A 13,958-nucleotide genomic window follows, 5' to 3' on the forward strand; every position below is an offset into this window, starting at 1 on the left:
CATTCATTTGCAGCATGCTTAAATGAGCTCTGTGATTGGATAACACTAAATTATATCTGCACTTGCTTTTTCTCTAAATAATCATTACAGATAGCCTTTGGAGTAAACACATCACTTTACAGTACATTTTCATTATCCGAGTCTCAAAGTGCTCTAGGTTTTAGCTGCAAACATCTTCTTTACTAACTTGTCAGGAGTTTGCTGATTTTCACTTTGTTGGAACATATGTCTAGGCATTTGGCTAGGATTCCAGCTCTGACAGGAATCTAGGACTCTGACAGTTTCCTTTCTGGAAAATACTATTTTTCTGCTAGAAAGGCTGTCCTGTAAGATTGATGATGTTTATGAACTCAACAGAGCTCTCTGCAACACAGATTTACATTATCTTAGTTTGGGTTTTGTTTTTGTTTTTGTGTTCTGACAGTAGGTGTGGATGAATATTGCTGTGATGTTTCAGGCAACAAAAGGCTTCTTTGTCATTTCTTGTAAAACTTTTTCATTATCTTTCACAGAAAACAGTGTCCTCTACTTTAAATATCCCCATCAACAGGATCACCTGTCATGTCAAGCGGGTGGGTGGAGGTTTTGGCGGAAAAGTAGGAAGACCAGCTGTATTTGGGGCTATTGCTGCTGTGGGTGCTATCAAGTAAGTGCACTTGGGGATACAAGAGGGTGTAAAACGTACAGAGCTAAGGGCAAATCTGTGGACTGAGAGTGACTTGACTGCTGTCATAACTACCTGAGTGTCATTGGGCAACTCAGGCTCCTGTCTCTTTTTCTTTATAATTATAGATATAATCTCACCTTCCTAGATTGATTGGAAAAGTCAAATGCACCTAGGACTTGAAACAGGCTATAAAAAAGAAAAGTGATATTATTAGTTAAACACCTCCAAGGCTGAGGCTGCCCTGTCCCTGAGCTTCAGGAAAGGTGACCTATTTAGGGGTGGGGCAAGTCTCCTGCCTAAGTGGAATGCCAAGGGGGAGGCTCCTCCCCCACTTTCCCTTCCTACTCTAGCTGCAGTCAGGGTGGCATGAGGAAAGAAAGGCTCCCACCCTCTGCCTCTCTGCACCTGAAGTGCTGGCTAGTCAGCGTTTGCTTAATGATAGATGATATCCTCAAAGAGAGTTCCCAGGCTAACTCAACCAGAAGGCTTGCTCCTTTGCTGTTCACGTTGTTCAAGTTGCTGGCTTTTCTGTTTCTTGTTCATTTTCTATGGCTGTTTCTTGGTAGTTACAAAGTATTGTCAGAGCCCCAATCAGCCTGCAAAGTTCAAAGGTCCTGCTTCCTTTGACAAATTCTGTGTAGTTCAAAGCTAGGTCCTAAAGCACTCAGATGTGTGTCTCATTCTGCAATGAGAGACAGGAAATCACAAGATCTGAATCCCATCTCCACTTCTTTCCATAATGAACGTCTCTATTCACACCCACCAAGTACCCAGAAGGGTTAATCGGTTCATCATACTCCCAACAGGCTTTGTGCCTTTAAGACTTCTCAAGCATTACTGCACAGAAGAATCATCTGGTGAGCATTTAAGTCCCAGTGCCTAGGCTGTCCCATCCAATTCGGGCATCAGTATAGTTTAAAACTAACCCACTAGTTCCACTGTGCAGCCAAATGTGGCAACCAGTGCCTTAAGCTACAACCCCACCTTAGCACACATCTGGCATGCATTAAGTAGTCCCCAGAGTAGTGTTCCCAGACTGGTGATAATAAGAGTCTCCTAGGGATGCCTGAGTGGCTCAGTCAGTTGAACGTCCTGGGCTCGTGATCTCATGGTTTGTGAGTTCAAGTCCAGCCTGCAGCTTGCTGCTGTCAGAACAGAGCTTACTTTGGATCCTCTGTCCCCCTCTCTCTCTGCCTCTCTCTCTCTCTCTCTCTCTCTCTCTCAAATAATAATAATAATAATAATAATAATAATAATAATAATAAATGCCTCCTATGCTTGTAGAAATTCCTGCCTCCCCACCCCAGACCCACTGAATCAGAAGCACCAGAGAGTAGACACAGAAACTTTACATTTAACTGATGCTCCAGGTATTCGTCACCATTAAAAAAAACAAACAAACAAACAAACAAAAAAACCCAGGAAACCTTGTGCCAGAATTGTAGTTTTCAACATGTACCTGAAAGTACCTCATAAGAATCACTGAGAAAAATGCCAATTCTGGGGCCCCTCCCTACATGTACTGAATGAGAGTCCTAGTGCTAAGGCTCAGGAATCTGCATTTTTGTCAGCATGCCAGACTATTCTTCTACACTCCAAAGTATGGGAACTACTGCCCTGGAGATACAGAAAGGCTGAAGCTCCTAGCTACCCAAGGGCCCAACTTGTCCAGCATAAAAGCATTCCTGGGTGAAAATGAAAATGCTAACCCAGCATCCTAAAGACAAGTACTTGGCCTTGTTTTTACAGTTGTGTTAAGTATGCATTTATCTATTCACATTCTTTCAACTTTGTAACTCATGGTGGGGATATGCAAAGTGGCTGGATCTGAGTGAGCATGAAATCTGAAGCCTTAAGAACACAAGTTAACTGGCATGTGACATTAATCACTTTAGCTAGATCTCCAACTATTGAGTTATAGGCTACAGAAACAGTAGTAGTTTAGTCATATATTAATTCAGACCAGTGCCTAGCTTATTGTATGCACTCAGGGAATATATATGGGATGGATGGATGGTTAAATGAATGGCTGGATAAATGGGTGGGAGAATGCATGCAGGGTGGATGGGCAGAAAGGTAGATAGATGGATGGTTGGGTAGATAATTAAGTGAGGGGTTGAATAAATAGGTGGGTGGGTGCTAGATGGGTAGATGGATGAATAGGGGAATGGATGAATGGGTGAGTGGAATGGGTAGAGAATCTAAGATTTGTTTTCTTTAGAACTGGTCGTCCCATTCGTCTTGTTCTTGATCGTGAAGATGATATGTTAATAACTGGGGGAAGACACCCATTATTTGGAAAATATAAAGTGAGTATTAAACTTGAAACTATTAAAATACCTCATTTTAAGAGACTCTTAAATACAGAGAACAAACTGAGGGTTGCTGGAGGGGTTTTGGGTAAGGGGATGGGCTAAATGGACAAGGGACATTAAGGAGGACACTTGTTGGGATGAACACTGATTGTTATATGTAAGTGATGAATCACTAAATTCTATTCCTGAAATCATTATTATAATATATGTTAACTAACTTTTATGTAAATTATAAATAAAATAATAAGAAGAAAAATATTTTAAAAATACCTCATTTTATTTTGGTGGTTTTTATCATTTTCTATTATTTTGATTTTGCTAAATTCTAAAAACAAACAATAATCTTATCTAAAATATTAAATGAAAAAAATAATAAAAATAAATAAAATAAAATATTAAATGAGTGGGACACCTGGGTGGCTCAGTAGGTTAAGCACCTGACTCTAGGTTTTGACTCAGGTCATGATCTCATGGTTTGTGAGATAGAGTCCCACATCAGGCTCTGCTACTTGGGATTCTCTCTCTCCCTTTCTCCCTCTCTCTCTACCCCTCTCCTGCTCACACGCTCTCTCTCACTCTCTCTCAAACATTTGAATTCTCACAAATTTTATGAGGAACTTTTAATACATCTAGTATAGACTGGATGATAAAAATACAATTTCAAATGATAAAAACATTAATGAAGGAATAAGATTTTTGTTAGTGGTTCCCCAAAGACAAAAAATGAAAGAAGCTACAAACATTTGTTATACCAAAACTTCTTGACTATTAAAATATTTTGCATTTGAAATGTTTGGAAACAATTTTACCATTTTAACTACATAATCATTTTTACAAGTGTTTCGGCCAAATTGTTATGAAAGTGTTACAAAAGTTCCTTGCAAATGGGAAAAAAAGTATCCATTAACAATGAAATAATTTTAAATTGTTTCAAACCACGCTCATTGCATTTTATACAACTATGGCATAAATACCATTAAAAACACTGCTGACATTTGAGGTGCCTGGGTGGCTCAGGTGGTTGAGCATTGGACTCTTGATTTTGGCTCAGGTCATGATCCCAGGGTTGCTAGATCAAGCCCCATGTAGGGCTCCACACTGAGCATGGAGCCTGCTTAAGATTCTCTCTCTCTGTCCCTCTGCCCCTTTCTTGCTCTCTCTCTCTCTCAAGAAATAAAAATAATAAAATAATAAAAAAAATTCTGTTAACATCTAGTTGACAACAATAGTACTTTCCAAATCTGTGACTGAGTTTTTAGGATAGTTCTAATGTAATGTTTCTATTCAAATGTGTTCTATCTGGGAATCATTTATAGTGTATGTATAGCTAGATTTTCTACCTGAGGTTGTCATTGCCTTAGATTACTAAATTATTATATTTCCTGGATTACAAATCCATACCACAGCACCATTTAATTTCTTCCATTGGCATTAGTAATTTTTATAATTAGAGAGAAAAGGAACACAGTTGGCCATTAAAATTTTTATTTGCCTTCAAATGCAAAGAAATGAATATTCACAACTGTTGTTATCTTCTAGTACCAAGAACAATGTAGAGCCACATTCTGGGACTGAGGCAGTTTGTGTTGTTATGGTGGTTGTTGAGTTCTTTGGTTTTGGCCCATTATAAATCAGGCTTTATTTATGTTACAGTTGTGAGACTGTTTTAGTACTAGTACTTATTTAGAAGGTTCTAGATGTTGAATATTTTGGTAATTATGGTAATATAAAACATGACTAAAATGAGGAAAATATACTTTGGAAAATCCAAGTTTTATTTTATTTTTAGACAAATATAATTTTACTTTCAATGTAGTAATATATGTGTGTGTGATGTGTGTGTATGTAGATGGATGGAAGGATGGATGGATGGATGGATGGATAGATAGAGATCCTCATTCAAACCTAGCTAACACAGTTTTGCTCAGTTTTTCAGAGCTATTTATAAATTAGCATAATAGATGTTTGTGTGTGAATAAGTTCTTCCAAAATTCTTAAAAATTTTAAACAGTTTAATAGTCTAAGAGCTATTCTGCTTAGCAATTGTTTCTTCATGAAAAGTAAAAGGTAAACTTCAGCCTAGCATTTGTCAAAATTACCATGAATTCTGAATTTGTGGATTTTCCTGCATGTGCTCAGGTTTGTTATCCAGTATTTCCATAGGTGATAGTAACCAAAAAGCTGTGCCCATTTTCAGAAAGGCAAAGGGACCAGGGCCAATCCTTTTCTGGTAGAACTACAACAGTCTTTTCAGTCTGTGCTGTGCAGACCAACTGGTCTAGGTGGGTGGGAAGAGAATGACAACTTCAGAAAAATACAGAGTGCTTCTGTGAGTCCCAAAAAGAACAGCATAACTAGTTCACATTTGTTACATCCTTAACCAATCACAAAGCACTTCCTCAGCTCCCTAAAATGGGAGCAGTCATTCTCCTATCCATTCCCCAGCATCTGCTTCTGAGATGCACTGTGATTCATTCCCACACACTCTGGAATTACAGAGACTTTTCCACAAGGGGGAGAAACCGCAGACTAAATTCGAAGGAAAACTAGTAAAAAGTGAAGGAGAATCTGCCAGAAACAAGGAAGAAGAGGGTAGCAATTATATACCAGGAGGCAAGCAAGGACTTTGGAATTCCACACTGACTGCAAAGCCGGGAAATCACATGTTGAAAGGAAAGGCTCAGCAAAATCCAGATCAGAGGAGGTCTTTATCAGCCAAGCACTGAAAATCAAGGGGATAGCCAGGTGTGGCACACCACCAAGCAAACAGGAGCAGAGTCTGTCTTCAATCCCACCCAGTAGTGGAGCTGGGCTGTGACTTGAACTTGGCATGTTAATTTTAAACAGATCATAAAATGTCCATCATCTGGTGACAGGTGGGATTCATGAACAACGGGCGAATCAAAGCTCTAGACATTGAGTGTTTCATTAATGGAGGATGCACACTGGATGACTCTGAGCAGGTATGTGCATCAGAAACTAGCACCATCCCTAATCATGAATAGAATGCAGAATTTCTAGGTGAGTCTTTATGGAGCATGTTTCTTAAGTACTTATCAAGTTCCACAAGCAGTTAGACTGTACTTGACTTTTACAAAAAAAAAAAAAAAAAGCAATGCCTGATATATATTAATATCTCCTTTTACTTTAGGTAACAGAATTTCTTATATTAAAGCTGGAAAATGCATATAAAATCCGCAACCTTAGATTCCGGGGCCGGGCATGCATGACAAATTTACCATCCAATACGGCCTTTCGCGGATTTGGCTTCCCACAAGGAACCCTGATAACAGAATCTTGCATCACAGCTGTGGCAGCCAAATGTGGCCTTCTGCCAGAAGAGGTAAGGTTGTAATCAAGGTCGTAATCAAGGTTAGTGAAGAATCAGACGAGGTAGGGAACCATAGAAAGAAAAACCATAGAAGAACCACTCAAATTAGTCCTGGTTCAGAATTCAATATAAATTAAGTGCTACCTGAAGGAAATGACTCCACTATCTTCCTACCTCCTTATGCAAAAAGCTTTCTGGTTCTTTCTTTTTTCTAATTTGTACAAAAATAATTACTTTTTGTTTTTAAAGTTTATTTTATTTATTTTGAGGGAGAGGGAGAGAGAGAATCCCAAGCAGACTCTGCACTGTCAGCATGAGCCCAACCCGGGGTCCAAAAAGTGGGGGCACCTAGGGGTGCCTGGGTGGCTCGGTCGTTAAACATCTGACTTAAGCACAGGTCATGATCTCGTGGTTTGTGGGTCCAAGCCCCGCGTCGGGCTCTGTGCTGACAGCTCAGAGCCTGGAGCCTGCTTCGGATTCTGTGTCTCCCTCTCTCTCTGACCCATCCACCACTCGTGCTCTGTCTCTCTCTCTCTCTCTCAAAAATAAATAAACATTAAAAAGATTTTTTTTTTAAATGGGGCACCTGGGTGGCACAGTTGTTGAGCATCTGACTCTTGATCTCGGCTCAGGTCATGATCTCATGGTTCGTGAATTCTAGTCCTACATTAGGCTCTGTGCTGATGGTGCCAAGCCTGCTTGGGATTCTGTCTCTCCCTCTCCCTCTCTCCCTGCCCCTCCCCTGCTTATGTTCTCTCTCTCTCAAAATAAGTAAATAAAATTTAAAAACTAAAGAAAAAAACTTTTAAAAAAGAATAAAGTAAATAAGTAAAGTAAAAAGTGAATGTCCCCTTCTTCATTCCATCATCCCTATTAGTCAAGGACAACCATTGTTAATGGTTCTATGTTTATTTTTCCAGCCCTCTGTATTCATACACACATACATAAACAAACATAAGTATTTATATATAATATATATGTACATAGACAGTTATCTACCAAAATGAGACTATGATAAACATATTATTCTGCACCTTACTTTTTCTGCTTGACAGTAGGCCATGACCATCTTCCTGTGTCAGCAGAATGATCCACTTCATTCTTTTTCATAACTGAATAGTATTATGTAACATGGACTTACCGTGATTTATTTAGGCACCCCACTATTGATATACATTTATGTTGTCACCCATTTTTGGCTATTGAAATGATGTTGCAAGAAACATCTTGGTACACATGTACCAAAATATAGATGTATTTTTGCTCCATTGTATATATCTTTAGGATAAATTTATTGAAAACTTTTAAGAGATACACTGCCAAAAGAATGTCCTCTAAAAATATTATTTTGTACAGTATCCTAGAAGGTGCACAGTATATACAGGATGCTAAACCAGAGAGAGGCAGCCACTGGCTATTGAGATAATTATTAATAACACTTTTTTGCCCCTCACACATTTCAAGTAGACCCCAGCCTACATTTTATGCTTCTTTTTCATTTCCCCAATATAGTCCATCTGCTCCAGAAAGCACTCTCTATATAATGCCCTTTGAACCCCTTTGCCACTAAGTTCAACAGAGAGGACGACTGGGTTTGTGATTATCAGGGTACTTCTACACACAAGAGAACACCTACATATTGTACAAGGAAGACAATAGTTATCCTCAGAGAAGTCACATAAAGTGTTCTATGGGTACAAAGGAGGAAGACATCACTTTGGCTTGAGGGGAGGAGAGTCAGGAAGAACTTTCCAGAGAAGATGACATTTCAGATAGGCCTTAAAGAATAATAGGCACAGATAATGGGAAGGTAATCCAGGCAAATGCAACAACTTGAACAAGGAAAGGCAACCTCTTTGTGGTTCAGTTTCCTTATCTATACAATGAGGACAATATGACTCACTACATAGATTTCTGCAAGAATCAAATGAGTTAGCACTTTGTTTTCATAAACTGGATAGTATTTGTTTTCATAAACTGGATAGTATTATTCTAATGTTACCGTTGATAATAATAATTCTTTTATTGTTACTAGAGTGAAATGCGGATAATGAAAATTTCCGGAGCACATCTCAGTAGGCTTCCTTCCTTGTCAAGTCTTGCAGGCTTCTAGGACATAGAACACACCCATATTCAAATACATTTTTAAAAAGATTTGACCACACCTTCCAAAGTCAATCAGAAGGCTTAGAAAAGACCTGCTATTTGTTATTAGCTACAATGCAATTCCTCTCTTTCAGAACAAATCTTCAGTTATGACAATAAATCCTTGCTTTTATATACAATCTACCAACTCTTCTTCATCCTCTGAACATTGTAGGAAAAAAAGGAATATCTGCTTTTTTTCAGCCCCTCCTTCCTACTGCCCTTCAGGGGCCAATTACTACCCCTAACCTCAGGTAGGGAGAAGCCCTGACTGGTACATTGAAGAAGAGATGATAAATAGCCCCCATTAGTTTTGCAAAACCACATGCTGTTCAAAGAAAGAAGATACACCCTGTCTTCCCCCCACCAAAGTTTGTTCTTTTTAATGGGGAAGCTTTTCAAGTATCTATTTTGCAGTCAGTTTCTATCTTACCATAACTATTGACTCAGCTTCTCACCCATTTCAGATTAGGGAGAAAAACATGTACAAAACAGTTGATAAAACCATCTACAAACAAGCATTCAGCCCTGAGACCCTGATAAGATGTTGGAATGAGTGTCTGGACAAGTCTTCCTTTCATAGCAGAAGAATGCAAGTGGAAGAGTTTAACAAGAAGAATTATTGGAAGAAGAAAGGCATTGCAATTATCCCCATGAAGTTTTCAGTCGGCTTTGCTGCAACAAGCTATCATCAGGTAAAGCTTTTATATGTGGAAAATAACCCTCATGTCAGATGCACTGCTACCCCAATCAGCTCTTGCTGATTTGGGGAGAGTGTCATATGTCCCAGGCACTGAGCCCCTCCCTCCCTCAGCACCTGGGAGAAATGTACAGAACTCTCCTGAGCAGCCCCCTCTCTGCAAGCACATTCAACACAGTGCAGTAGAAAAATGTCTCAGTGGCAGAAAATGGCATCAGCAAGCCTGAGAACTGCCCCAGCATAACTGCCAAGACCATGACCATCACCTCACCCAACCCTGAATCATCCCTATTCTAAAGGGAACAAGAGCCCACAAGGCCCATTGTGTTGAGCGCTCTGAGCCCAGGGTTATGGCTTAGGCAGGAAGGAGGCCTCTCCTGGTCTGTGCCCCCAGATATCTCAGTTCTCCTCAATGCCCCCAAGTCTAGGCAGAGAAGTCACTGCATGTTGCCCTGACCAGCTGGCTGTTTTGAGCCACTTCTCCCAGGAATATGTGTCATTTCTGATGGGGAAATAGGGAAGTGTGGTCCAAAAATCCTTCCAGGTAGGTTTGCAAAAGGAAGAGGCAGGTCATTCAGAGGCCCTCTCCAGAAGGTGAGGAGGAAAGGTGGCAAATAGATGAGACCATTAAATAACACAAGACTGGTACAGACAAGTCTTCCCAGCAATCCCAATGGGTCAAATATGGGAAACTGTCTAGAAAACTGGGAAATGTTGCCTCCCATTATTTTCCACCAGAAGCAGAGACTCTGCAACTGAAGAGATCTTATATGCATTAGATCTAAATCTAAATCTAAAAATGCACTAGATCTCCCTTGTGTGTATACCATTGAAAGCATATTTCCATTTACATCCAACTACTAGCAGCCAATAGACACACACACATGCACACACCACAAAAGCTGCCCTGTCCAAGGAAATCCTTCTTAGGGAATAAAGAAGTTGCCCCCAAACCCTAATTAACTGGAGTCAGGTGGACCTGAGAAATCCTTGCCCTGCCACTTACTAGCTGAGTGATATCAAGCAAATTATTTAACCTCTTTGAGCCTCAGCTTCCTTAACTATATAATGAGAATAATAATCCTTTCTCTTAGGATTGATAAGGATTCAAAAAGCTAATAAATATAAAGCACTTGGCAGGGTTCCTGAAACACTGTGTAGTTATTCTAGGCAGCCCATGCCTCTCCCTCAGGAGATCTCAGGCACACCTCTCAGGACTGGGGCTCCTCCAGCAGGTAGGATGAGACTCCCTGGCCTCCTGAGTCACAGTCCTGTTCAGGTCCAGCATGCCCATTCTCTACAGAGGTGCAGGAAGGTTAACTGTCACACTTACGAGCTGGTACTGACTTAACAGCTGGAGCGTAAGAGATTCTAGATATCTGCCTGTGTGATTTTTTTCTCTGACACCAAATGTTGTGTTTTTTCTGCATCAATTCTCCAGCACCAATCGAGCATGCAACAATTCAATTCGATTCTTACACTAACTACCCAGAGTTAGCACAGACCCCACAGATCAAGGGCTAAGTCCCATAAGACTGCCTCCACTTAAGACACCAGTGAAAGTAGGGTGCCCAAGCTACTCACACTTCTGCCCAGGCAACTACAAAATCAGGGGCTTTCCACTCCCCACCTCCCATAGGTGTGATAATTTGCTAGAACAACTACAAAACTCAGGAAAGCATTTTACTTACAATTATTACCAATTTGTTACAAAAGATACCATCCAAGAACAGCCACATGGAAGAGATGCATAAAGCAAGGTGTGGGAGAAGAGGTGTGGGGCTTTTATGCCCTCTCACTCCAGTTTGTGGATGTGTTCACCAACCCAGAAGCTCCCCAAACCCCATTGTTTGTGAATTTTATGAAGATTTCATTACACAGGCATAATTGATTAAATCATTGGCCACTGTGATTGAACTCAATCTCTAGTCTCTCCCCCCTCCCTGAAGGTAGGGGTGGGGCTGAAGGCTGGAACCCTCTAACCACATGTTTCGTTTTTCTGGCAACAATTCTCACCGCCCCCCCCCCACAAGCTGTCTAGGTTTCCCCAGAGAATCATCCTAACAGCAAACAAAAAATAATAAATTCCCAGGGTTTTAGGACCTCTGTGCCAAAAACCAGAGACAAAGACCACATGTTTATTTTTTATTATAAAACACCTCCCCACACCTCTATGGCTGCCCCTCATCTATACCACAGTCTACTCTCCACCATCAGTCATGGGAGCCAACTTCTCATCTTGACACACAACAAATCCTTAAACCAAGCAATGATTTTAAAGCTCTGTTTGAAAGGTCTCCAGTTTCTTCAGAGTTCGAAATTGATGCACCCAAGAATCACCAGGCTAGGTGTTGAAATGTATTATTTCAGGGCAGCTGATGACTCACAAAGTTGGAACACCTACTCTCCAAACTAGGCATTGGGAGCATTATCAAGAGGGAGTCAAAAGGCCCACGGTGATAAATACTATTATTAGCATCTATAAGCCTGGGTGCTCCAAAGCTCCTCCAAGCTATTCTGGGCCTCCAGGCATCTCCAGACAGAACAAAGTCCTAATTCCTCCCCCTTTTCCTCCTCCTCCTCCTGAAATGAAACATTTCCATTTGTCCAATTCAACAAACATTTATTTAGTGCCTCTGTGATTCAGACTTGCTCTGAGTTCTCTATGGGACACACACTTGAATGAGACCAGGTGCCCTTCCACCATGAGACTCGCACAGAAGAGCTTGTCACCCCCCTGTATTCATTTCCTATGGCTGCCTTAAGAAAGTACCACAAACTGTGTGGCTTACAACAACAATTTTATGCTCTCACAGTTCTGGAGGCTTGGAGTTCAAAATCAAGGTGTCAGGAGGGCAATGCTCCTTCAGAAATCTCCAGAGGAAAACTCTTCTTTGCCTCCTCCAGCTTCTGGTGGCTCCTGGTGTTTCTCGGCTTGTGGCCACATCACTCTAATCTCTGTCTCCATCTTCATGAGGTCTTCTTTGCTGTGTGTCTTCACACAGCCTTATATAAGGACACTAGTCATTGAATTTAGAGCCCACGCTAATCCACTATAACCTCATCTTAACTGATTATATCTGCAAAACTATATTTTCAAATAAGGTTACATTCTGAAGTTCCAGGTGGACAGGAATTTGCAGGAGACATTAATCAACCCAGTTCACCCCATAAGAGGAAGTGCAGAGAAGCAGGTAACTGATCCTTCCAAGATGGGAATGAGAAGCATGTGGGGGAAACTTTAACAGAACCGAGACTATAGGTGTGGATCTGAAGGCTGGGGAGTGGGCCAGGAAGTGAGAACCGCATAAGCATGAGCACAGGTCAGGAAGGAGCAGCGGTAAGCCAAAGCAGGAAAAGACGACAATGGAATTGGGAAAGTACAAGAGACCAAATCCTAAAAGGCCTCATATTGTAATAAAGAGGTAGGCTTTCCCTTACAGACAATGGGGAATTTTTGCCCAACTTGCCCAGTGATGAAACTTTCTTCCCTTCATGATTCCATTCAGTTGTCTCTTTGGGGAAATCCTTCCCCAAGCTTTTCAAAAGCAGTTGGATCTGTCCTCCCAGGTCCCCAGAGCCCCTTATGCCATGCCCATTATCTCACAAATCATTCTGCATTATAATGACCTGCTTTCCAACCTGTCCCCCCATTACAGTGTGAGCTACTACACTGTTGAGGAAGAACCACATCTTTTCCATCTGTGTACATCCAGAGCTGAGCACAGGTTGGCACATAACATGTGTCAGGCACCTAACAAATGTTTAATTAGTTAGCTGAGTGGTCAGCCAGAGATTTTAATCAGGGAAGTGACTTTCAAATAGTTGGAACCTATACTCATAACTCCTGGGTATCCAAAGGGGCTTCTATTAAAACAAGTTTCCTAAATAGGAACATTCTTTACAGGTGACTTTTGCACAAAACAGAACTAAGCTTCAGAATCCCACCAGGAAAGCCTGCCTCTATGACCCTCCTCACTCTGTGAGACTGATATTTCACCACTCATTTTTTAAATTGAACCTCACTAAACTTGCACTGAGCTGTGCCTTCTGGGTTGTTTTACTAGGCAGCTGCACTTGTTCATATCTACACAGATGGGTCTGTATTGGTCACACATGGAGGCAATGAACTGGGACAAGGTATTCACACCAAAATGCTGCAGGTAAGATCAATAAAATTAAGTCCTTAATCTCTCTCTTTTTAAAATTGTTTTTATACTTACTACTTTGTTTTCACATTTTTATTTAAATTGCAGTTAGAGGGGTGCCTGGGTGGCTCAGTTGGTTAAGTGTCTGACTTCAGCTCAGGTCATGATCTCACCGTTTGTGAGTTCTAGCCCCACGGTGGGCTCTGTGCTGACAGCTCAGAGCCTGGAGCCTGCTTCAGATTCTGTGTGTCCCTCTCTCTCTCTCTCTCTCTCTGCCCCTCCCCTGCTCTCACTCTATCTCTCTGTCTCAAAAATAAATATTAAAAAAAATTTAATTGTAGTTAACATATAGTGTAGTATTGTTTTCAGAAATAGAATTTAGTGATTCATCACTCACGTATAACACCCATGCTCAACATGACAGGTCTGTAATTCCCCCCCCTTAATATCCATCACCCATTTAGCCCACCCCCACTCTCCCCACTCCATTGACCCTCAGTTTCTTCTCTATCATAAAGAGTTCTTATAGTTTGTTTCCTTTTCTCCCTCTTTTTTTCCCATTCCCATACGATCATCTGTTTTGTTTCTTAAATTCCAAATATGAGTGAAATCATATAGTATTTGCCTTTCTCTGGCAGACTTATTTTACTTA

The 13,958-nt window shown here is 40.8% G+C and overlaps 1 protein-coding gene across 1 annotated transcript in view; it reads left to right on the forward strand.

Annotated features, from left to right (window-relative positions):
• LOC102967431 (aldehyde oxidase 2) overlaps positions 1 to 13,958 on the forward strand; it is a 92,388-nt gene that overhangs the window by 47,043 nt on the left and 31,387 nt on the right. The window contains exons 22-27 of the mRNA XM_015541013.2: positions 513 to 646; positions 2,889 to 2,976; positions 5,859 to 5,945; positions 6,134 to 6,325; positions 8,926 to 9,153; positions 13,226 to 13,321. Of these exons, the coding sequence (XP_015396499.2) occupies positions 513 to 646; positions 2,889 to 2,976; positions 5,859 to 5,945; positions 6,134 to 6,325; positions 8,926 to 9,153; positions 13,226 to 13,321 (825 nt within the window). The remainder of the gene's footprint in view (positions 1 to 512; positions 647 to 2,888; positions 2,977 to 5,858; positions 5,946 to 6,133; positions 6,326 to 8,925; positions 9,154 to 13,225; positions 13,322 to 13,958) is intronic.

Source organism: Panthera tigris, chromosome C1 (assembly GCF_018350195.1).
Source record: "Panthera tigris isolate Pti1 chromosome C1, P.tigris_Pti1_mat1.1, whole genome shotgun sequence".
Taxonomy (NCBI): Eukaryota; Metazoa; Chordata; class Mammalia; order Carnivora; family Felidae; genus Panthera; species Panthera tigris.